The 22,304-nt window shown below is 43.6% G+C and overlaps 12 protein-coding genes and 1 non-coding gene across 13 annotated transcripts; 8 read left to right on the forward strand and 5 right to left on the reverse strand.

Moving 5' to 3' along the window:
• The first annotated feature begins 914 nt into the window (after nt 1–914).
• O0I10_005779 lies at nt 915–991 on the forward strand. The gene has a single exon. It is a non-coding gene; the product is annotated as a tRNA-Lys (tRNA).
• Nucleotides 992–3,060: 2,069 nt separating this feature from the next.
• Nucleotides 3,061–3,588, reverse strand: O0I10_005780 (uncharacterized protein; the record flags this gene model as incomplete). Its single annotated transcript, XM_058485817.1, has 1 exon — nt 3,061–3,588. The coding sequence occupies one exon, from the start codon at nt 3,586–3,588 to the stop codon at nt 3,061–3,063; it is 528 nt and encodes a 175-aa protein (XP_058343340.1).
• A 492-nt stretch (nt 3,589–4,080) lies between these two features.
• On the forward strand, nt 4,081–4,703 carry O0I10_005781 (uncharacterized protein; the record flags this gene model as incomplete). The annotated part of the gene is made up of 3 exons (XM_058485818.1): nt 4,081–4,098; nt 4,162–4,466; nt 4,541–4,703. 3 exons carry the CDS (start codon nt 4,081–4,083, stop codon nt 4,701–4,703), a joined length of 486 nt encoding a protein of 161 aa, XP_058343341.1.
• Nucleotides 4,704–4,835: 132 nt separating this feature from the next.
• Nucleotides 4,836–6,217, forward strand: O0I10_005782 (uncharacterized protein; the record flags this gene model as incomplete). The annotated part of the gene is made up of 6 exons (XM_058485819.1): nt 4,836–4,943; nt 5,090–5,134; nt 5,196–5,352; nt 5,410–5,888; nt 5,955–6,038; nt 6,098–6,217. 6 exons carry the CDS (start codon nt 4,836–4,838, stop codon nt 6,215–6,217), a joined length of 993 nt encoding a protein of 330 aa, XP_058343342.1.
• Nucleotides 6,218–6,370: 153 nt separating this feature from the next.
• O0I10_005783 (60S ribosomal protein L37a) lies at nt 6,371–6,806 on the reverse strand (the record flags this gene model as incomplete). The annotated part of the gene is made up of 3 exons (XM_058485820.1): nt 6,371–6,517; nt 6,576–6,704; nt 6,804–6,806. The coding sequence occupies 3 exons, from the start codon at nt 6,804–6,806 to the stop codon at nt 6,371–6,373; spliced, it is 279 nt and encodes a 92-aa protein (XP_058343343.1).
• Nucleotides 6,807–7,212: 406 nt separating this feature from the next.
• On the reverse strand, nt 7,213–10,454 carry O0I10_005784 (uncharacterized protein; the record flags this gene model as incomplete). The annotated part of the gene is made up of 4 exons (XM_058485821.1): nt 7,213–7,640; nt 7,709–8,098; nt 8,192–10,250; nt 10,311–10,454. The coding sequence occupies 4 exons, from the start codon at nt 10,452–10,454 to the stop codon at nt 7,213–7,215; spliced, it is 3,021 nt and encodes a 1,006-aa protein (XP_058343344.1).
• Nucleotides 10,455–11,983: 1,529 nt separating this feature from the next.
• Nucleotides 11,984–12,710, forward strand: O0I10_005785 (uncharacterized protein; the record flags this gene model as incomplete). Its single annotated transcript, XM_058485822.1, has 2 exons — nt 11,984–12,228; nt 12,287–12,710. 2 exons carry the CDS (start codon nt 11,984–11,986, stop codon nt 12,708–12,710), a joined length of 669 nt encoding a protein of 222 aa, XP_058343345.1.
• Nucleotides 12,711–12,883: 173 nt separating this feature from the next.
• On the reverse strand, nt 12,884–13,414 carry O0I10_005786 (uncharacterized protein; the record flags this gene model as incomplete). The annotated part of the gene is made up of 3 exons (XM_058485823.1): nt 12,884–12,927; nt 12,997–13,235; nt 13,299–13,414. 3 exons carry the CDS (start codon nt 13,412–13,414, stop codon nt 12,884–12,886), a joined length of 399 nt encoding a protein of 132 aa, XP_058343346.1.
• Nucleotides 13,415–14,032: 618 nt separating this feature from the next.
• O0I10_005787 (uncharacterized protein) lies at nt 14,033–16,009 on the reverse strand (the record flags this gene model as incomplete). Its single annotated transcript, XM_058485824.1, has 5 exons — nt 14,033–14,319; nt 14,382–15,188; nt 15,240–15,469; nt 15,533–15,558; nt 15,617–16,009. 5 exons carry the CDS (start codon nt 16,007–16,009, stop codon nt 14,033–14,035), a joined length of 1,743 nt encoding a protein of 580 aa, XP_058343347.1.
• A 763-nt stretch (nt 16,010–16,772) lies between these two features.
• On the forward strand, nt 16,773–17,850 carry O0I10_005788 (uncharacterized protein; the record flags this gene model as incomplete). Its single annotated transcript, XM_058485825.1, has 6 exons — nt 16,773–16,874; nt 16,938–17,033; nt 17,086–17,329; nt 17,396–17,473; nt 17,530–17,616; nt 17,687–17,850. The coding sequence occupies 6 exons, from the start codon at nt 16,773–16,775 to the stop codon at nt 17,848–17,850; spliced, it is 771 nt and encodes a 256-aa protein (XP_058343348.1).
• A 260-nt stretch (nt 17,851–18,110) lies between these two features.
• Nucleotides 18,111–18,903, forward strand: O0I10_005789 (uncharacterized protein; the record flags this gene model as incomplete). The annotated part of the gene is made up of 3 exons (XM_058485826.1): nt 18,111–18,369; nt 18,435–18,685; nt 18,754–18,903. 3 exons carry the CDS (start codon nt 18,111–18,113, stop codon nt 18,901–18,903), a joined length of 660 nt encoding a protein of 219 aa, XP_058343349.1.
• Nucleotides 18,904–19,280: 377 nt separating this feature from the next.
• On the forward strand, nt 19,281–19,865 carry O0I10_005790 (uncharacterized protein; the record flags this gene model as incomplete). The annotated part of the gene is made up of 3 exons (XM_058485827.1): nt 19,281–19,370; nt 19,435–19,549; nt 19,624–19,865. 3 exons carry the CDS (start codon nt 19,281–19,283, stop codon nt 19,863–19,865), a joined length of 447 nt encoding a protein of 148 aa, XP_058343350.1.
• Nucleotides 19,866–20,175: 310 nt separating this feature from the next.
• Nucleotides 20,176–21,892, forward strand: O0I10_005791 (uncharacterized protein; the record flags this gene model as incomplete). Its single annotated transcript, XM_058485828.1, has 6 exons — nt 20,176–20,413; nt 20,475–20,725; nt 20,791–20,935; nt 21,001–21,395; nt 21,451–21,565; nt 21,642–21,892. The coding sequence occupies 6 exons, from the start codon at nt 20,176–20,178 to the stop codon at nt 21,890–21,892; spliced, it is 1,395 nt and encodes a 464-aa protein (XP_058343351.1).
• Nucleotides 21,893–22,304: the final 412 nt, after the last annotated feature.

The following is a 22,304-nucleotide window of genomic DNA, read 5'->3' on the forward strand; positions in this document are numbered from 1 at the left end:
CGGGGTTTCCATCTTCAAGCTGCAGCATGCGAAGCCCTTTGCTTGTGTATACTCGCTGTCTGAAAGGTCAAACGTTGCAGCTCTAATGGCGTATGTACTTGTCGTCGTCCTTCTCATGCTGAATTGGCCATGAATCGCTCCTTCTGCCTTTTCTCCTTCAAAGGTGTCTACAGCTGACGGGTGTTTCCGAGTCCTCAAGAGCTGCCTGTGAGGAATGGGTTTGGGATGGTGGAAGGTGCTAGGTGCTTTCCAACAGGACAAGGTATATGTCTAAAACAAGGGATCACGAGGACACATGTCAATCATGACACTGCCATTGCCCTTCTTGCCATGCGCCCAATGCACGCCATGTACTATTTCTTTCTGCCCATTCCCTCATGCGCGATAGCTTTAAATAGACGTGTTGCTGGCTGCAAGTAATAAAAAAAGGCGGCGTCGTATGTGAGTTAAACCGAAAAGGAGGGTGTGTCGAGTACAAAGTATCGCTGTGTCTTGGTTCATGCATGCACATTCAATTTGAAGGTGTAGGTTTTTGGAATGTCAACGAAGGAATAGAGATAGCTTCATGCTCCCATTTTTTGTGGCATAGATAGATTCGCATAGGCATACGTTTTGAGCCCTTGACCTGATCTATTCCCAAGACAATAAAGGCATAGGGACATCATAACGGCCTACTTTAACCTAGATGTCGGACTTTCTGCACACCAAAATTCAAGCCAATAATGCAATTTCAAATACTTTGAATACAAATTACTGTTTCCATACCTCCCCAAATGTATTCTAAAGAGCACCATCTTATTTTCCGTGGCCTCCGCTTCATATAGAACCTAAATACAAGGCACATTCCCGATTAGGAAGGTGCGTGAAATATCTATGTCCGCGCGAGAAAAAAAAAATAAGAAGGAAATCGTCCAGCCTAGCTAGCTCAATTGGTTAGAGCGTGAGACTCTTAATCTCAAGGTTGGGGGTTCGACCCCCCCGTTGGGCTTCAGGACAACCTGCGAGGGTTAAATCTTTTGATTTTTCGGCTGTCGGATGATATTTTAGATTTGTAATGTTGCACATGCTGCGGTGCTGAGCAGCCTTTATAAAAGGCTGCTGCAACGCCGAGAATAAATCTTTAGCTTTTGATCCGGTGAATCATAGTTCTTGTCTATATTGAGCGGGTAGTTGTAAAGAGGTGTTTACATCCCTGGCTACGGTGCCATACCGCCAGACGACGCAAAAGGTTATACGACACGGCCGATTTTTAGATCACGTGACCTTGTGGTTTATCTCCTCGCTTGCTCTTAAACTCTTTTGCGATTGTCAAACGTCGTCATAACGTATACGAAAGGATCATCATGTATAGTACCATCAACGCAGATGTATTAATAGATAGTTATCTTACAATATCTTCATCATAGGAGGAACGTGTGCTAGAACGTCATTGTCATGATATAAGTAATCGCAAAAAAGGGAGTTGAGTTACGCATAGGATCGAGTAAAGCCTTTGTTCAAGCATAATGAATCGATCAGATCCTTTCTCTTCCTCTTTTCCTTCCCTTTATCACAGCATTTACAACAAGTGGATAGACTTTCACAACCCTACATTTGCCATATCATAAACCTTTCTATAAGACAACCCATAACGTGCCTGCACGCCGCAAGATGCAACTCAGGAAGAAGGAACGAAGGTCTCTACCGGATATCGTATTCGCTAAAGCAACTCTTTAATCCAACCAACATCATTCACTAGAGATAGATTGAGAGGTACAGCGAATTGCTCCAATGATGAAGGTACATTTTCTTTCCTGTGGGCGTGCATTGTGCAAGGTGAATGGATCGATGTGAGGGGGTCCTTGATGTGTGGTGGCGAATTAAGCATGCCAAAACATCATGAAGTTGGATAATAATGATGGTTGACAGGTTGCACAAAGGATGATGATTGTAGGTGTTATGGAATAGCATAATTCAATGCACCAATCGACCAGGATGATACCATGAAACAGGAAGGTCCAGTTGACAATGGATACAGCCTTTTCCCACCCGTTATATATATACCCAATTCCTTCCATCCCATGTACCAAATCAATATCCATATCCATAAGAAGTCGTATGTATTGAAACAAGTTGCTACATGTAAATAAAAGCTGCTTTTATCCAATGGCTATCTGCTGTTCACATGAAAAAGGCTGCAAGGCAGGTTACTGCAAGGGAAGAACGTTCTTTGGGACGATGCAGTAAAGGCATCGCTAACAGCAACTGTTGCAATGAATGCTGTTACGTTTGATTGTGGCAGAGGAGTGTGCAAGAGCGTGTGCTATGTCAAGAGACTCGTGTGTTGTATACGCCATGGACTTGCCATTCAGTCAAAGACAATCGGATCAAGGCAGTTGTAGGATTGACATGATAGGCTGAAGGAGGACAATCGTTCGCAGGTGGTAGTTGTACTTGAATGAGGCAACAGTTGAGAATGGGAGGATGAGGCAAGGAGCCGGGAGAGGAAGAGCTGAAAATTAAATAGTTCAGGCACGGCCCTACAAAACAATGCACACTGTAGACATCAATCCTTGATGTTGAGATTGCTCTTGTTGAACCTGAAACTATCACACAAGGTGCCCTTGACATGCTGATCAACTTTGTATTATCAAAGAACTAATACTTCGTTATGAAATTTTGAATGAGAGGGTATGACGTGGGTTTGCGTCTGCGCGCGGATTCATGATTTATCGAAGCACTATGAAGTATCTTGGGATTCCCCTTCTCGAACTTGAAACTTGGTAAGAAGGTTCGCTAGGACATTCTGATCAAATAAAAGCTACCATTATGAAAACTTTGAATGAATGGGAGGCGTCCAAATGTAGGGGAGACTATTATGGGCAAGCGGGAACATGTAGCTTATTATGATTAGAGAGGTTGTCACTTATTATGAAGAACATGAATGGCAAAGGGATTGAGGATCCTGTAAAGATAAATGCCACGCATAAAAGTGCAAGATCATTACTCCATTGGCAGTGTTGATCCATTCAACGGGAAATCAAAAGATTACGAGCGAAGGGAGCAACCCGTGTTGTTGGTCTACATTTTATTGATACTATTTAGCACTAGGGTGATTGAGCGTAGAACACGATGCAAATGGGTACCATCCATGTGTGCAAATCGCTGGCTTAGAGAAGGATAAAACGATGCTCGCCTATTCTTTTCCCATTCAAACAACCTAGCAAGTCGAATCCCCCAACGTATCATGGTATCAGGCCAGTTGACAGCTTTGAAACGACGTACTACTGATGTCCACATCCTTCGCGGCAACAAGTCACTGAGTATCTGGATGACCAGAAATAGCACAAAGAGACATGTGATTGCTATGGCAACGATAAACGCGATAGCAACCACGATTAAGCCATGAAGCAAAATCTCTTGTAAAGGGCAACGTTGTCGACGAGGACGATGATTATACACATGAGGATCGGGTGGTGTAGTTGACGTGGATGCGGTACTGCTACTACGAGATGTGAACGAATACGTTGTTGTTGTATAGGATAATGATGATGATGATGATAACGATGCATCGTCAGTATACAATGAGCCGTGTTGTTGCTGTTCCATGGAAGCTAGTAAAGGTGAGTCAAGAAAGAGAAAGAAACAAAGGAATGGGTCAAGGGAAAGCAAAACATGTACATAGTAAAGATAAGAGTAGACTATGCCTGATTGATTGTGCAGATCTGGGTTAAGTCATGCGAGAAGGAACCAGACGCATTTGTAAATTATCAGGCGACATGTCGTTGCGCATCTTAGGTCCCTGCACTTTTATTATACGGCAAGCGGATCATCGATAATAGAAGAGTATGGGTATAAAAGTGGCATGCATATTAAAATGGTACATGGGGACACATGTATATCAACATAATGGTGGTAGTAGTTGCAGCCAAGCCGACTGCGGTGCATGAGAGAGAGCGAGAGAAAGAGAAGACTGACAGCTGATATAAAGTTTGTATCCTTGACAATTCGCACATGCTCTCTTTTTCCTTTTTTTCCCTTCACACAACCAGGGACATCCTTCTTCTCCTTTTCTTCCTTCACCAAGTACCTTGATAACCCATGGAAAAGTTTCGAGAGGTAGATACCTTTATTTAATGCAACACACCATCGATGCGGATAATCTAACATGCTTGGTACTAGAAAATCAATAGTATTCGTGCTGAAGCTGAAGCAGCCACTGCCAGAGCCGAGGAGCTTGAGACCAAGGTCAAAGCACTGGAACAAGAGGTTATGCAACGCGACCATGAGATCATTTCACTCAACAATCAGAACAAGTACCTTGCCGAAGATTTGGAAAAGGCACAAGACAAGATCACGCAACTCAAGAGTTTGGAGAATGAGGATGATGACTTGAAGAAGGAGAATGACGCGGCACAACGCAAGATAACACTCCTTGAAGAAGAGCTTGAGTCGTCTGACAAGTCATTGCGGGAGGCTACCAAAAAGTAAGTCAGCCTTGCTGGTGGGTAGTGTAACAACAATGGCTGCTTTACTTACCTATGTATGCATGGCTTCTTAGTTTCCGAGAGGCTGATGTCAAAGCCGAACATTTTGAACGCAAGGTACAGCAATTGGAAAGCCTTTTAGCTGATGAAGAAAAGAAGGGTGAAGAACTTAAGGCCAAGAACCAAGGATTGCAGGCACAACTAGATGAGTTCCATGCACAGCTAGAAGAGATTTGAAGTTCGTTTCGTGCCACCATCTTGCATGGGCCACTTGCTCTCCCATAGCCAATAAAATTTGCAAGTTGACGCAGACCGCAGCATCCCTCTTTTCCCTCTCTCTATCTTTTATACCTAATGTCCCCCACTCAAATGGCAGACACTCAAACTTGTTCTCATCCCGTCGACACCTCCTATTACGACATACTCAAGATCCCTGTCGATGCCGATCGATTGCAAATCAAATCCGCTTACAAGCAAGTCTCTCTCTATCTCTTCTCTCTTCCTTGTCTCTCCAAGCAGGACGTGTGTTAACCCCAATGTCTATTTAGGAAACTTGCCATTGTGAGTTGCTACAAACGTTCTCCCTCTCTTTCCATTGAACATGCATTTATTCCTTGTCTTAGTTCTACCATCCCGACAAAAACAAATCGCCCGATGCAGAGGAAAAGGTACGAGCCTCTTTGTTGCTATGTGTATCCATGGTGGGTCATGCTCAACAACAACGACTAGTTTAAACAAATATCAGAGGCGTATCAAGTGCTATGGGATCCAGAGCTTCGAAGGCTATACGACAAGTATGGTAGAACCAAAGAGATTGCAAACGCCAACTTTCCTGATCCTCGAGACTTTTTCACCAAGGGCTTTTCTGGAACACATCAATTCAAAGGTAATCTTATTTTACGATGCATTCAAAGGGAAGATGGGATCTCAAACATGGTTATAGATTTCATTGGGGATTTGTCATATGGTGAGGTGATGGAGAAGCAAGAGAGTCAGAATTTGGATTTATTGTTGGAGCGACAGAGGCAGCGAGAAAAACGGCTAGCAGAGATTATGGTGGATCGATTAGCACTCTACGTCAACAGCAACGAGGATCCTATTTCTCAAGGTACTTTGTACACGTTCCAACAGCAAATCGCATCCGAAGTTGACAAGGCTCGATTCATGGGATTACCTGTTCTTCATTGTGTGGGCTCCATCTATTCAAGTAAAGCAAAGGCCTACCTCGGCATCAGTGGTGGTGAATGGCCGTGGATCTTCCATGCGGTCGCGGATAAAGTATCAATCATGCATGATCTATGGACAACCGTCAGCCGAGCTACAGAAACGAAGACCACAGTGGACCGGTTAAATAGGATGGGTCAAGATGAAGTTCTCACAGCCGAGCAAAGGGAATTGTTGGAGGATGCAGCATGTTCACAGGTAGGGGTTGTGCTTTTTCTCCCAAAATGAAACCACCCATTCTTAAATGTCCTCCCTTCATCATAGGCTCATGAAGCATTATGGGGATCATGCTTATTCGAGATACGAAGTACGGTGCGTCGTGTATGTGACATGGTGTTATATGATGAGGTAAGGGATCATGTTGACCATGCATGAGTTCATTCATTTTAATAACGTATGTTGAATAGTCGGTCGATAAAAAGACGAGGTACAAGCGTGCGGAGGCATTAAGAATAGTTGGACATATGCTTGAGAGTGCTGAAGAACATGTAGCTCTTATGGAGACTCTGGCAAAATCAAGTAAATAAGAATTTGTATCATTTGTTTTATGACAAGTCGTGTGTCTTTTTTTATTGTCGATTGTCGATGTTGGAATGGATGTGCGTAATGTTTGTATGTACGTGAGCGGCGTGTATATAAATGGGTGGATGTTTGGTGTATATATCATGGCTGTGCATTGCTTAGATTTCAACCATTTCACGGAGACGACGAACAGTCGAGCGAACAGTAGTGGCAGCTGTAGTCGAAACAGTGTAAGCACCACCAGCCAAAGTCTTCTTGCAGCCCTTGCATTTCCAGATACCAACAGCAGTACGCTTAACAGCATCCTATATTACATGTGTTGAGTCCTATCATTCTCTTTTCCCTTTTTCTCTTTCTCTTTACCTTGCCGCAGAAAGTGCAAGTATAAGTGGCGTGCTGGGTGATTTCCATCTTCTTCACCTGCTTTCTCAAAGAGGCGCCATAACGGGTACCGTACTTGCCGGTGATGCCGACCTTTTTCGTACGCTTAGCCTATTCATCCCAATTCATCCATTCAAAGAAATCATTCATCCATCAATAATTCATGTCATTCGAGTGATTTTTATAAGGTATCCATGGTGATGAACCTACCATTTGGATGAACTAAAAGGAAGAACCAGATGAAGCCTGCTCCCGAAACGACCTTGTCCAGCGGGCATCCAATTGAAGCCCCGCAACAATGCTACACACACACACTCACACCACCAACAATGACTTGCATGACTACCACTACTATGCTCTATGGATGGCGCATTGAAAAGTTCTTTAAGAATGCATGTTTGATTTTTCTATGAAGGAACGACTCATGATATTTAAAATTGCTAATGTTTGAAAAGAGAGAGAAATTGAGTGTGTAATAAATACGTTTTACTATTACAAGAAGGAGGAAATGAAAAAAGAGGAGAGAGAAAACGTGTGTGTGTGTGTGTGTATACAAGCACTTGTAATATGAAATGGTGGAGGGTCGTGGTGGTTTCAAAAGAGGGTGTAACCTTTTCTTTTACCATTGTGGATGATGAGATGGATACGCGTGTTGTAAAGGTGGCGGTGCAGAGCTCCAACCAAGTGAATTTTCTTGCATGATGGGCGCTGAGATGCTTTGAGCAAAGATTTGATGCTGTTCTGCTTCTTGTCGTTGCCGTTGATCTCGACGTTGACGATAGCGACGAATCACAAGCACCGTGCCCACTGCATAAACAACAACACCACAGGATACGGCAATACCAATAATGGCTCCTGTAGATAATCCACCTGATGACGATGAACTACCACTTGTATGGCTACCATCTTGTTCAGAAGCCGTGGTTCCAGATTCCTTGGGGTCATTAGGATCCGAAGGTGTGGATGAGTTGCCGTCACCATTGCTGCTGTTGCTACTACCACTACCACTACCGCCACTGCCATCATTATCATGGCTAACATTGGGGTCTAGAACAAAGCCAATGTGAGTATTAAAAGTTATATGATAAGGGGGGTGACGGTTTGGGGACCCGTACCTGAGTTGGAAGGTGATGCCACAAAATATGAGCTGTCAATCAAAGATGCGAGTTGGCCATTCGAGCTGTCGTACAAGCTGCTGTCTGTAGTAGAAACCATTTGTTGCAACTGTGGTACATGAGTCGATGGAATAGCCATAGAAACAAGGACTCCCGAATTGGACTTGGATTCGCTTGATTCCAGATCTCGACGTCGTTTGTTGTTGTTGTTGCCTCCTTTTCCTTCAGCCGATGTAATGCTCACCACGATAACATCATCCGCCGATACATTGAGTGAACCACTAATCATCACCGGCAATGATTGCACAAACTCAGCCGTCAATAATGCATCATTCACCATTTGTGGATACGACAAGTAGTTGAACTTCATTGATACAATCTCGCTTGAATCTAGGATCGTGTGTATATGTTAACGCGTTGTTGCTCGTGACGTTACACAAAAGTAATTAACATTGGTAAAAGGGGGGGGGCTGTGTAGCTTACCTGGGATAATAGCATCAATGTTGGGTGCAATGTACTCTGGCAAACTATCATCGGTTGGTGATGGTGCAGGCGTAGCGGTGGTCGTAGTAGTCGTAGTGGTGGTTGTTGTGGTTGTTTCATCAACACTAGTTGTACTATCGGTGTCATCAGATGTATGGGTTGGATCAACATCCTCAGTGGTAGTTGTGGTGGTGGTTGTGGTCGTGGTAGTAGGCTCTGGATCCAATGGGATACTGAATGTGTTGGATAACCATGAATACGTTTGATATTTGTATGTCGACGATGGTGAAAAAGTTGTTGTGGTCTCTTCTTCGGTGGTCGTCGGTGTTGGTGTAGGCTCATCAGTGGATGTAGGTGTCTCCGTCTCTGTGGGCTCATCGGTGGTGGATTCTTCATCAGTGGAAGTAGGCGTCTCAGTCTCCGTGGGCTCATCAGTGATGCTACTAGAAGATTCCTCAGTGGATGTAGGTGTAGGCTCCTCCGTTTCAGTGGGTTCTTCATCACCACCACCACCATCCGATGGCTCAAAGCTCGAAGAAGGTGTTTCAGTGGCGCTGTTAGAAAGAGATCCCGATGACATTGATGCTGTTGGTTTATGTGTTTGTGATCCATGCCATGTAATCATCTTGGTTGTGGTCGTAGATGTCTCACTGCTATACGAAGAACTCCAACCATCACCATCGATAGGCGTCGAAGATGGCTCATAAGAACTATACGATGATGACCAACCCGAAGCAATGGATGTTGGTTCGGCATCTCCATGGTGACTCTTGCTCATGCTGCCACTATGCTTGGGTGAAGATGTAGCAGTCCAAAAGCGTGTTGTCGATGTTTCATCATCATCATCATCATCATCATTTCCACTTGATGCTGATGCTGATGGCATGGGCGTAATCGAAGGATGATGGCTGCTGGCACCATTAGAAAAAGTGGGTGTTTTGCTGGCACCTACAGAGCAACCGCTGACTGAGCCATAGGTCATAAGAGGGCAACCATTGGAATCAGTAAGGCTAGGCGAGGGCTTTTTACTTGGTGTAGGTTTAGCTGAACAATCCTCATCATCCTCGTCGCATGAAGAAGAAGAAGAAGAAGCAGATGGCGTAGGAGTGGCTGATGATGATGATTCGCAATCTTCATCGTCTGGATCACATTTAGCTGATGATTTTGTGGGCGTCGGCTTTGTAGTTGAACAATCTTCATCATCTTCATCACATTCAGCACCAGATTTGCTAGAGCTCTTGGAGGCTGTAGGTGTAGCTGATGAACAACTTTTATCGTCGCCATTGCATTGATCATCATCATCACCACCATCATTGGATTCAGTAGGAGTAGGAGTCGCAAAAACACTTGAGAACCAACTATCAACAGCGCCTTGTTCAGTGGTGGATGCTGATTCACTTGCTGAGATGGAAGATGAATGTTCAGTGCTCTTTGGCTTTTTGGTCGTAGAAGATGTGTCATCTTTATCCGAGTTGCTGGATGATGGCGTCGGTGATTCCTTTACTGTGCTAGACTCCGATTCATCATCATCATCTGAAGATTTGCTGCTGCTACCTTTGATCGTTGTAGTAGTGGATTCTTCAGGCTCTTCGCTTTTGGATGCTGATGAAGAAGAATGGTGCGTGGTAGTGGTGGGGGTGGATTTACTCTCACTCGATTCGGATAACGAAGATGAATGAGATTTTGTCGTTGTTGTTGTTGTGCTGGTCGTTTCATCAGGATCATCATCATCATCATCGTCATTTGTAGAAGGTGTTTCTGATGGTGTGTTGGTGGTGCTGGTTTCTTCAGAATCGGATCCATGAAAAAAATCGGACACCTTTCCCCAAAAATCCTTTGATGTAGTTGTTGTTGTAGTAGTTGTAGTAGTAGTGCTGTCGTCCTCATCCTCTTCTTGATCTTCATCGTCTTTTGCACTTGTCGTTTCCTCGGTGGCAGCTGCTGTGATAGTACTCGATGCTTCATCACTTATCGACACGCTATTGGATGCATGATGTGAAGTGCTGCTGGACAATGAGCTGTGGTGGTGTGATGCATTCGTGCTGGACGCGTGAGACGACTACAATAACAACTGAATGAGTATATATAAAAGCGACATTGGAGTTGAATGGGAGGTTACATTGCTTTTAGTCGAGATTTCCGAGTCTGGTTCATCGGATGGATCAGCAGCGGCGACGATGGACAAGAGCAAAGAGGAGATGAGGAAAAGGAAAAGGATGCGAATAAAAAAACTGCTTATAGAGGAGTTCCTTTTGATAACCATCTAGCAGCTATAGTAGGCACATCAAGAACGAGTGGTATGGGTGGGTTTGTGATTGAAGGAACGGAATGGAAGACCGTGCAGGTGTATACGAAAGAGAGAAAAGAAGAAATCAAAGAGGAGGAAGAGAAGAAATGGGATGTTACTTTGAGTCTAGAGCTAAATGCAGGTTCCATGGAGTTACATGCTGGGTAACTTTGGCCAATTTCCTCGTCCTACCCTACCCTGTGTTCCCAACAGGGATTAGCCTTGTAGGTTGCCATTCTCGGTGCATCAACACGTTGCTTGGGATCATCAGGCAAATGGTCGTTGTCTGCACGACAAAAAACCTTGCATGCAGTATCTTGATATTGTGCATCTCTCTTTTATCATTCTAGATCCTCACAAGCGTGCAATGGATCAATCAACCATTGTATATGCATCCATGCTTGTCAAATAACGCGTGCCTGAACTATATGCAACTCAGATGCCCTTGTTTGTATTCGCGGGTCATCCTTGGGCAAAATATCATTGATATGCAATTAATGCGGCCCTTAAAGTTTACAACCTACACAAAAAGACCTTGCATGTCATGGCCCGCTTCCATACCACACAAGATGTATATGCGTGTCATTTGCGATCTTTCATTTCGACCTGTATCATCTACCTTTTGCATATGAAGCACTAAAAATAAACTTCAATACAATGGGCAATTGTACGTTACAATTCCATTCATTCATCCTTGTCCGACAGATCCACAACTGCTTCTTTTTTCGTGCGTCTTCCCTCTTTTGAATAACGTCGGAATGTTACGTGGAAGTGATGATGATAAAGCCTCTCTCCATCTTCTTTTCTCTCTCATCTCCTTTTCTTTCATATCCACTCCACGAGCACGTATAACGCGGCGGGATCCAATTTTATTTTTACCCTATGTCCATTGTCCTCTTTTTATCATAGTAAGAATCCCAGCAGTGGATCATGTAATGTTGCATGCATGTATCACAATGCAGCAGCAGTAACACGCTCAACATCCTTAAATGGGTCATTGGCTTTGTCAATTGTAACCATCGTCTATGATTGCCCTTTTACGCGCCTTTTTTGTGACCTCGCCTGATACAGCGCGATCTAGTACAACATCCTTTCCAATGGCATGTGTTTCTTGTACCATTGGGCGTGCGAACATACTTCACGCATAAGCGTTTTCATTTCAGGAACACCCGACCACTGATTCAGATACAAGAACAATGGGGGGAGATGCTCACGGCCAGCTATCTTTTTCAATCCACGCACTCTATTTCTCCCCCGCATAATAATCCTCTCCCATCCAATTGGAAACAAGGAGTCTCATCGAAGAAGCATGTAATTGTTATTGGCTACTGGGACAATGAACATGATGCTTTGTTTAATGGGCTTGTTGAGCAAACAATGAGCAATGAAAGCAAAAGCGGGGAACAATCAAAGTTGTAGTGTTGAAATTGACATGGCTAGTGTGGGAACCTGCCGACAGCACCACTCTCTCTCTCTTCCTCTCTCTCTCTCTCTCTATTTGTATCATGGACCCCAATACCCAAGACGAGAACTCCTACGATTATGTCTTCAAGATTGTCATTGTGGGCGATTCGGGTGTTGGAAAGACAAACTTGCTCGGTCGATTCGTTCACGACACCTTTGACCTTTCTTCAAAGTCGACCATTGGTCTCGATCTCAACATCAAAAACATGAAAGTCAAGGACAAGCTTGTACGTGTTCAGTTATGGGATACTGCTGGTCAAGAACGATATCGATCCATCACGAAGCGGTAAAGAAAACAACACCACCACTGCAACAAGAGAGCTAATTCATTATCATTGTTATAGGTATTATCGAGGATCAGTAGGGGCATTGCTCGTATACGACATTACTCGACATGACACTTTTGAGGACATCATTCGATGGTTGAACGAGATTCGAATGAACGATGCTCATCCGGAGACTGTCATTATGCTGGTGGGCAATAAATCGGATCTAGAGCAGGACCAACGTGCCGTATCACAAGATGAAGCTGCCAAATTCGCAAAGGATCATGGTCTCATGTTTATGGAAACAAGTGCCTTGGATAGAAGCAACGTCAATGATGCATTCGATACCCTCATACACCAAATCTTTGACAAGCTATCAAGCCGTCTCACAACCTTGAGCGACAAACAAGCCATGTTGATGCGTGGTGAAACTATCAAGCTCGATCATACCCCGTCTTCAGCAACAACAGGTCCCGGCAATCAGAATGGATGCGCTTGTTAAGGATTAGACAGAGATACACACACCACTTCCAATACCACACACACACCCACACATTGTATATATTTACTACTAAAAACGAGACCGTGATCACTTGTATTTTGAAGGAAAAGGATAATACTACTACCAATGATGATGACTACTACAACAGGCTACTACTACTAAGGATCATGGATTCAATATTTGGGGATTTGACTTTGGGGAGAGTAACATTGGATTGCTATACACGGCCTGAAAGAACATAATGAGTAGCCCTTTTTGTATCCTTGAATCAGAGATTAGAAGATACGAGGAGGGAAAGGTGGTTGTGGAGGGAATGGTGGGAATGGAGCTGGAGGTGGGAACAAGGTTCCTGGAGGAAGAGTTGGAGGGAAAGGTGGTTGTGGGGGGAATGGAGGGAAGGGTGCAGGTGGAGGGAACAAAGTGCCTGGTGGAAGGGTTGGAGGGAAAGGTGGTTGAGGAGGGAATGGAGGTAATGGAGCAGGTGGTGGGAATAATTGAGAAGGATCGGCGGCTTGGTTGCCATCACTACAAAATGATCCATTTGGGTTATGCTATTGCACTTTGATATAGAGAAATGATACAACTTACGATGGTTGGACATCTTGGGTCTGAGCTTGCTGATCGTCACCTGCAGGGGCAGCAATGGATTGTTGAACAAGTCCAAGGAACGCAAGAAGGAAACTCAAGAGTATGATAAAGCGCATAGTGAAAGTTTGTGAATACGAGGATGATGGAGGTTAACATCGCCTGCCAATGTTGAGCTGCTTTTATACTGCGTTTCTTGTTTATCACCAAGACGTGATTACCTGCTTTTGATGCAGTGATATACGATCATTTTGTGCATATACGATAAATGACGCTATATGAAATCCTGATTAATGGGCTTACGTGCATGGCCTTGTGTACTGAAAACATCGCATGGTGAGATGTTGTAGGTTTATGCGTGATAGAATAGCCTGTTTAGGTTAATGCCTATTCAATCATTGACCTTCCGCGGTGCTGTAGCTTCATGGCCTTTATGCAACGACTTGTCAATCAATGATAAAATTGCTTTGGATGTACATGTTTTATCAAGGGCACAACGTCTGGTGATCGTTGCCACCTGCTAACATAAGGAGACCTGATTTGTATATCATTGATGAGAAAAAGAGCAAGCTCAAAGCTTGTAACAGAATACAGCGAACATTGTACGTACTCTCATTTTGTTGAAGGCAAGGCTCATCCTGAGGTACAGTGGTTTGAGAATATGTATTTACTTTAGTACTCGTCAAGATATTTACAAGGCTATGCTACACGGCTATGCAGTGAATTTATATAGTATCTCAGGCCTTGATGGCCTCGGCATTCATTCGTTGACGACGCCACTTGGGTCCATGCGATAATGCAAGCACCAAAGTTACTCGGGATAAGAGCAAGGCAGCTGAGATGACAGTAAAAGCCCATCCAACACCTACGACTTGTATCGTTGGTAATACCATCACTGTCGCCAAAGCTCCAAAGAAGCAGCGAAACATGTTGTTGGTGGCTGTCACGGATGCAGATTTGTCTGGGAAAAGATCAACCAAGAGCGTTTGTGATGCATTAAAGATAGCTTGTGAGGTGAAGCCCACTAGTAAAGATGATGGATTACAATGAGCATCGATGAATAGGATTCCCTTTCAAATGACTTACGAATAAACTGAATCGAGAGCACCATGGCAATATGGATTTTATAGTAGAGCATCCAACCATATACCACGAAAAGCACATTGAATAGCATGGCATGTATCCACAAGGTACGAAGTCGTGCATGTTCGATTGGAAAGTCGTGGTTTTCGTCAGTGTAATGGAACTGCATTAGGCGCTTGTAATTGTAGTTTAGCACCTTGCCTTGAAAAACGGATCCCACTATACAGCCTATTCCATTCGCAAGGTATGAAGCACCAATCAGGCTTTCATTGAGCTGATAGACGCGTGAAAACAAGTATGGCATGGATGTAGTCATTGCGTAACATGCTCCATATTGAACTCCATATAAAAGTAATAGGACCAGCACATCCCATTCCTTGGCGTACAATAGTGGTTGGAATGGCAGCAAAACAACTTGTCGCAAGGACCAACTTTTCCATTTTTTCTTTTCTTCACGTGGAGGTACTACCACTGTTGCAGCGTCATCCAAGGTTGCTGGATCAGTAACACCACCACCACCACCGCTTGATGATTGTTGAGTAGTGCGTTGATGCTGCCACCATTGCATAGGTGTTGGATTGGCATAGCCTGATCCATTTCCTACCAGTGAACGTAGTGTCTCGGGAAGCCAGCACCCAAGAACTAGCCAATGTATGCCGCAAATGATCGCCATTGTCCAAAAGATCCATCTCCAACCGAGGTATTGTGATAGAAAACCTCCTATTGCTGGTCCAAGCAAAGGTGCAATGTTAAAGCCCAATGAGTACCATCCAAGGTATCCACCTCGTTCAGAGGGTGGTGCAATGTCCGCTGTCAAAGTCCATCAGCCATTATGATGCATGATTTAAAAGATCAACTTACCAATGGTGCCTGCACCAATAGCAATGACAGAGCTTGATCCAAAGGCTTGTAACATTCGAAATAGAAGCAAGGCAACATAGCTTGATGCAAGTGCTGTGCCAATGGATGCTAGGATGTAAACAAAAAGCGTTGCAAGGTATACTGGACGTCGACCATGTGTATCTGCTAGCACGCTCCAAAATGAAGGTGATATAGCTTGGAAGAGCATGAACACGGTGACTGACAAATTTCTATAAAAGAAAGGCGTTCATGTTTGTTATCTTCATGCTTCCCTTTGGATTTCTTGAACTTACACTTGTTGGGTGGTTATATTGAGATCCTATATAGATGGCATTAGTAATGGCTATTATTGTTGTTTATGCAGCATAGCATCTCACCTGCTCAATTTTTGCCAAGGCTGGAAAGTAGCTGTTAGCCGAGAACGGAGAGAAAAATGCAGCCATGGATGCCAGGACAACAATGACCCGCTTCTTTGTTGGTGAAAAGATCGAATACGCAGTGTCGTCGACAACCGTAGATGCACTACTGGTATTGCTGACAACACTTGCGGAAGGCAAATCTTTGCTTTTCTCATTCAAGGTTCGCAGGTTTTTGGTGTTGATCGGCCTCGGTCGAAAGCTTGTGCGTCTTGATCCACCACGTATTACAACGATACAATCATCACGATGATATTGGCGCTGCTGCATCTTCTCCTCTTCATCATCTTCATGATAATCATATTGAGCAGCCGGTGCACTGGATGAGCGCGTGTGTTTCTTGTTGGTCGCCATCCTTCCCGGAAATGCAATGTGATCCTAAAGCTACACTTTTGATATGTACAAGAATGGTCACAGCGAGTTGTGAGGACGAGTAAAAGGGGAGAAAGAATACAGAAAATACGCGCCCTGCAATGGTAGTAGTAATGGCTCTGAAAGTTGTTTGTTTTCAAATATGATTCTACTGATTTTCTCTCTCTCTCTTTTATTGTGTGGAGCATTAACATGTTGTATTTCATTACAAACCAACAAGCTGATACTGGTAGAAAACAAAGTCGGTGATTGCCCTATAACATCGTGTTGCATTGTATAAGGCTACTATATTTTTGACAATATGTTCTTCCTGGAACATGAGAAGATGCCAAACGGTTGATTTTGCAACAATGACATTTTTCATCTCACGTTCATCTAGGACTCGTGTGTGGGGTAACAAGAACGTGGGGGGGGGGACGCAACAAGATCATTTTTCTAGATGTCAAAAGTGAAACATGCCATGTTCTCGGAAAAAGCATGATGAAACTTAATGCTATCCAAAGTATTGGGTGCTCGTTTATGGTATGGGGATCGCCATTATCGACATAATGCAGCTTCGGAAATAATACAACGCCGACGTTTCCTGGCAACCCCTCTTTCTTTCCAAATTAGGCGAACAAAAGACCTGCATCACTTATAACCTGCTGTTGCACTGATTGGAGATGGCGACAACTTTCAACATCTGGAATGACAATTGCAGAGCGTTTATTTATTGTTACAGGAGGGTACTGTATTATTCACTACGATGACAACTACAAATGACGGTATTGACATTGTGTATGATAGGGCAAGTGGGTTAGGTAAACAAGTGGTGGAAAGCCTGGTCGCTCAAGGTGCCTTTGTTGTTGTGCGTAACAATGAAGCTCAATCAATGTTATTATCTTGTTCACCCATGATGGTTCATTCATAGATTATCGATATCAACTTTGCAGGATCCGAAAAGGTGGTAGCCACGCTTGGGAAAGATCACGTATACTTTCCTGGATCAGTCGATGTATCAAGCGAGGTAAGCAATGAGGAAATAAGCTATCCATTGATATTCACTGCTGCAATGATAGGAACAAGTCAAGGAAGCTCTCCACAAAGGCGTTGCACAATTTCCACAGGCCATCCTTGCAGGTGCTATCATATGCAGCGGTGTTGTTTGGCCACCACATCATTTGGAAGGCTATGGACCAGAAAATGCATTGACAAGCTTTGAGCAATTCAAGCATATCGTGAATGTCAATCTTCTCGGCGCGTACAACGTTGCACAGCAAGTCGCCAATCTCCTTGTCAAGAATGACCCATTTGATGATGATGGTATGTAACATTTTTATGGGTGGTATTACATCACGATAACCAAGAGGATGTGTCATGCATGAATAGGCCAGCGAGGAGTTATCATCACAACGTCTTCCATAATGGGTCTGGATGGTTCATTGTTGGCCTATGGAACATCAAAAGGTAAAAAAAAAGGTTCAAGACTTGGTAAGATGCATGGATTACTGATAGCTTCTTAGCGGGTGTTGCTGGGATGACACTACCAATGGCACGTGAGCTTGCTAATTTTGGAGTGCGTGTGATGAGCATTGCCCCTGGACCTTTTGGTATGTTGTGGTGCTTAGTTGACACGACCTCAAAGTATCTCACAACCTTTTTACTCACTTTTATCAATAGAGACGCCTTTGGTGCACGCCGTACCTAATGTGCAAGCCCCAACTTGTTTGTTTCCCAAACGTTATGGCAGACCAAGCGAATTTGCCGATCTTGTGCTACACATTATTGATAATCCGATGTTGAATGGATCCGTGATCCGACTTGATGGTGCCATTAGGGCTTAGGCATATTGACAAAAGTGACGGGTAGCATCATTTGCAGGAAACTGGAATAAAATGGAAACTGCAGGTTATTGTGCATATACATAACAAAGAAAAGCGACGAAGAAAACGGGCTGGTCATATGCCTCTGTGACAAAGCAATGCAGCTATTGGTTTTTTATGCACGTTATGCATATCGTTGTTAGCCACGTAAAGGATCACTGCTTCTCCTTTTAATCATGTAAGTCGCATTTGATTTTCTTTCCAGCGATACGCACTTGACCATGGGACGCAGTTGCAATGATGAGGAAGCTTCACCACCATCACCACCACCAACAGCAACCAACGAGAAAAAACAGCATCACTTTTCTTCCATAATAATCACCAACAGCATTGGTATGGCCCTCAATGGGTATATTGCCGGTGCCACTGGATTTTTGATCCTCCTATTACTCAAAATCTATGGAGCAACAATTGTGAATGAGCATGTGCAAGCCGCTTTTACATACATCTTCCTCGCTGCTTATATTGTGGGCGAAGCAGGTAACTTGTATGATCCCTTCAACAATGGCATTAATTCCTAGTCAATGTCATAATCACCCATATAGGATTTGGTTTCCTCATTGATTATATTGGACGTAAGAAGGGATTGGTCATCGTCGCATCACTCATATTGCTTGGATCAATCGGATCAACGTCATCCAATGGAACGACACCAAATCAATTGGTATGGCTATTAATTGGCTTCCGTGTTATCATTGGTATTGCCCAAGGTGGCGAGTATCCTTGCAGCGCTGTATCAACAACCGAGTCAACTGCTCATATAAAGGCAAAGCGACGAGGCATGATCATTATTGGGGTAAATGCATGCAAACAACATGTGGACGAAAACAACGCTGTTGACACTTCTTTTTATCTATATCATAGACCACCTACCTTATGGTTGCAGGGGGATACATCATCACAGCTGTGGTCACAGTCATCCTCGTCGCGATATTTAAAGACAACCTTGAGCCAACTTGGAGGCTGCTTGTCGGCTTGCCCATCATTCCCACTGCATACATCCTTTACTGTTAGTATCATAAAGGAGAAAATTACTGTCACAATCACCTTGGACACTGACAGCATTGCACATAGATCGGATTTTTCATATCCCTAATGAACAAAGAAAGAGGCCTAATGTTGAAAAAGGAAATGTGCATATGAAATCATCAACATGTATCTTTTTCCGCCACTATTGGTTTCGAGTAATGATCCCCACAATCTTGTGGATGGCGTATAACTTCATCTTTTATCCAGCTAGCGTATTTTCAACTCTCATTTTGGATAAGGTAGCCGACAATGCTTCTATTATCTCAACATGTTCTTGGAATATTTTGATCTTTGTATTCCAGTTAATTGGACAATCGATATCCTGCCTCGCGGTTGACACACTCGGACGGCGATGGACTGCAATGTTGGGGTTCTTTGGGCAAGCACTTGTTGCCTTTATTGTGGGTGGATGTTATCAACAGCTCACATCCAATTGTTTTCCACTCTTCGTGGTAAGCTACTGAAACAAGCATCTACAAGCTGACATACTTAGCATCCTTGTTATTATTGCCATAGTTTTTATACGGCACTTTGCTGGGCTTTGGTGAAGTTTCAGGGATGATACCTAGCATCTGCCTAACAGAATACACCCCAAGAGATTACCGTGGGACAGCTTACGGTATAGGATCAGGTACCGTTGTTCATTTAAAAATGACTTGGCATATAATTGAGGCAGCTCACAATACCAATTCACCCATATTACAGGTTTTGCCAAAGCAGCAGGCCTTGTCGGTGTCGTTACGCACTCATACATGAAAAAGCAATTTGGCATTGATGGCGAATTTATCATCTTTGGTATCATCGCTTCCCTGTGCGGCGTTACTGTGTTTTTGTTTCTGCAAGAAACTGCTGGCCCAGGAGTAATGGAAAAAGCAGATGAAGAATTTGAACACTATTTGGAGACACGGAGCAAATCACAATCAATGGGCGTGGTGCAACAACAATGATAATAGCAACAATAGATGAATGGCTTGATGACCCCATTATTGATAAAGCTCTTTTGAATACTAGCAAAGTAAAACACAAAGCGTTGCCATGGTTCCTGTTGCATGGCTACCACGCCAGCAGCTTCTCGATTATAAAACCCAACCGAGTATTTTGAAAGGCTTCCCCTGATTTGGGTACATAGATATCACACATGACAAGCTGCATCACCATGCATAATCAGCATTATTATTTAGGGTGAAAAATGCATACAAACTTTTGGTAACCCCCCCTTTTCCGCTTCTTTTTTTCCCTTTCGGTTACGCATACCTTATGCAGGATTCTAGCGATGAGCATTGCGAAGAGCCTACAAGCTCAAAGAATCGATCAAAATCAATCCTCGCTATCATTACCAATAGCATTGGGATGTTGACAAATGGATACCTTGCTGGTTTACTCAGCTTTGTGCTACTGATACTCCTCAAGATCCATGGCCCAGATGTTGTAAATGGTCCTATGCAAGATGCTTTCACGTATGCCCCTACGGTCGGCTACCTCATAGGCCAATTTGGTAAGTAAAGTCTTCTTCGATACTCGTTAACCAGCCATGTTGATGACTATAATAAATGCAGGATTTGGAAAGCTCGTTGATCTTATCGGCCGCAGGATTGGGCTTATTGCCGTCGTGTGCATTATCCTAGTAGGATCCATTATGATGACTGCTGCCAATGGTACAACGCCATCCGGGTTGATGTGGATGGTGGTGATATCTCGCTCTATCATTGGTTTTGGTCTAGGAGCAGAATTCCCATGCAGTGCTACATCCTCAAGTGAACTTATTAGCAGTATCAATGTTAAGCGTCGTGGAATGGCATTGCTTTGGGTAGGCACGAACCTTGTCAATCATGTAAACCCTTATCATTGATATGCAGCTTTCTTTTGCCGTAGTCATTGTATCTGATGATTGAATTTGGCACAACAAGTGCAGGTGTGGTCACAATAGCCATCCTTGCTATCTTCAAAGAGAATCTCGAAGCATCTTGGCGACTTCTTTGTGCATTACCAATCATCCCATCAGCATTTTTGCTTTATTGTCAGTGTTGGATAAAAGTGAGAACGCACGTAAGGATACTAACTTTTTGGTCATCATACCTATAGACCGGCTGAAATTCATGAAAGACATGACCTATGAAGGCAACATATCCAGTAAACGCAAGGTGCCAGCTTCGATCATCATTCGCCGATATTGGTTCCTGGTATTGACCCCATCTGTATTGTGGGCGCTTTATGATTTCGTGTACTTCCCAAGCAGCATGTTTTCAGGAGTTATTCTCGATCGCGTGGCAAAGGATGCGCCCTTGATTAAAACTTGCGCTTGGAATATTTTGATCAATGCGTTTTACGTACCGGGTATGCTTGTATCAGGAGCACTAGTCGACATCATCGGTCGTCGTTGGACCGTCATACTGGGGTTAATCGGGCAGGCTTTAATTGGCTTTATCTTGGGTATATGGTATCAGCAGCTGGTAGATAACTATTTCCCCCTTTTTGTGGTAGGTTTCAACGATACATCAGGCACTTGAGATAATCATACGTGGTGGGACTTAGGTGCTTTACGGCATTATGCTCGGATTCGGTGAGGTGTATGGCTATGTTGGAAGCATTTGCGTCTTGGAATCCACACCACAGCATATAAGGGGTACAGCATACGGTATAGCAGCAGGTAACACATATCAATATGATTTATTGGACGAGGTTGTATAAGTAGTTAACAAGAAGTTTATGATGGGGCTCTAAAGGATCAGGCAAGATTGGAGGTGTGGCTGGTTCTGCATCACACTCTGCTCTTGTAAACCGCTTTGGTCTGACAGGTGCCTTCATCACTATTGGTGTCACAGCTTCAATCGCAGCTTTGATTGCTGCATTATTCCTGCAAGAGACAAGGGGTGAAAGGATGATGGAGAAATGTGACGAGGACTATGAGCGTTACCTGGCGCAGTGTGGTTTTAGCGTTAGGCCAAAGGATACGCAAAGTGATGAGGAGGCGTAACGTGACAATCGAGCCATTGTTCACCATACACATAGTAGCCTTTGTAATCGATCTTTTCCTACGAAACCCCCACATCATGGTTATAAGACCTCCATGCAAGAGATAATGTCATGTACATTTTTATTTCAAATAGCTATGTAGATATACATTCATTTTGATGGTATACGGTTGAAAAGAAGCTGTTGATGACACATGAGGCTGTGCAAGCCGCAAGTCTAATATAAACGATATGCATCTTGTATTATACGTCTCTTATGAATGATGAAGAGAGGACGTAAGCACAATACGTAAGGCACAACACGTAAGCCGTAAAGAGAGTCAACACGTAAGCGTCCATGCGGATTTATTTGATATGGTCACACAAAGCTCCACATTATCGAGGTTCATTCACTCTTCCGCACCGCGTCTATTT

The sequence above is a fragment of the Lichtheimia ornata genome (assembly GCF_029851405.1).
Source record: "Lichtheimia ornata isolate CBS 291.66 chromosome Unknown scaffold00024, whole genome shotgun sequence".
Lineage (NCBI taxonomy): Eukaryota > Fungi > Mucoromycota > Mucoromycetes > Mucorales > Lichtheimiaceae > Lichtheimia > Lichtheimia ornata.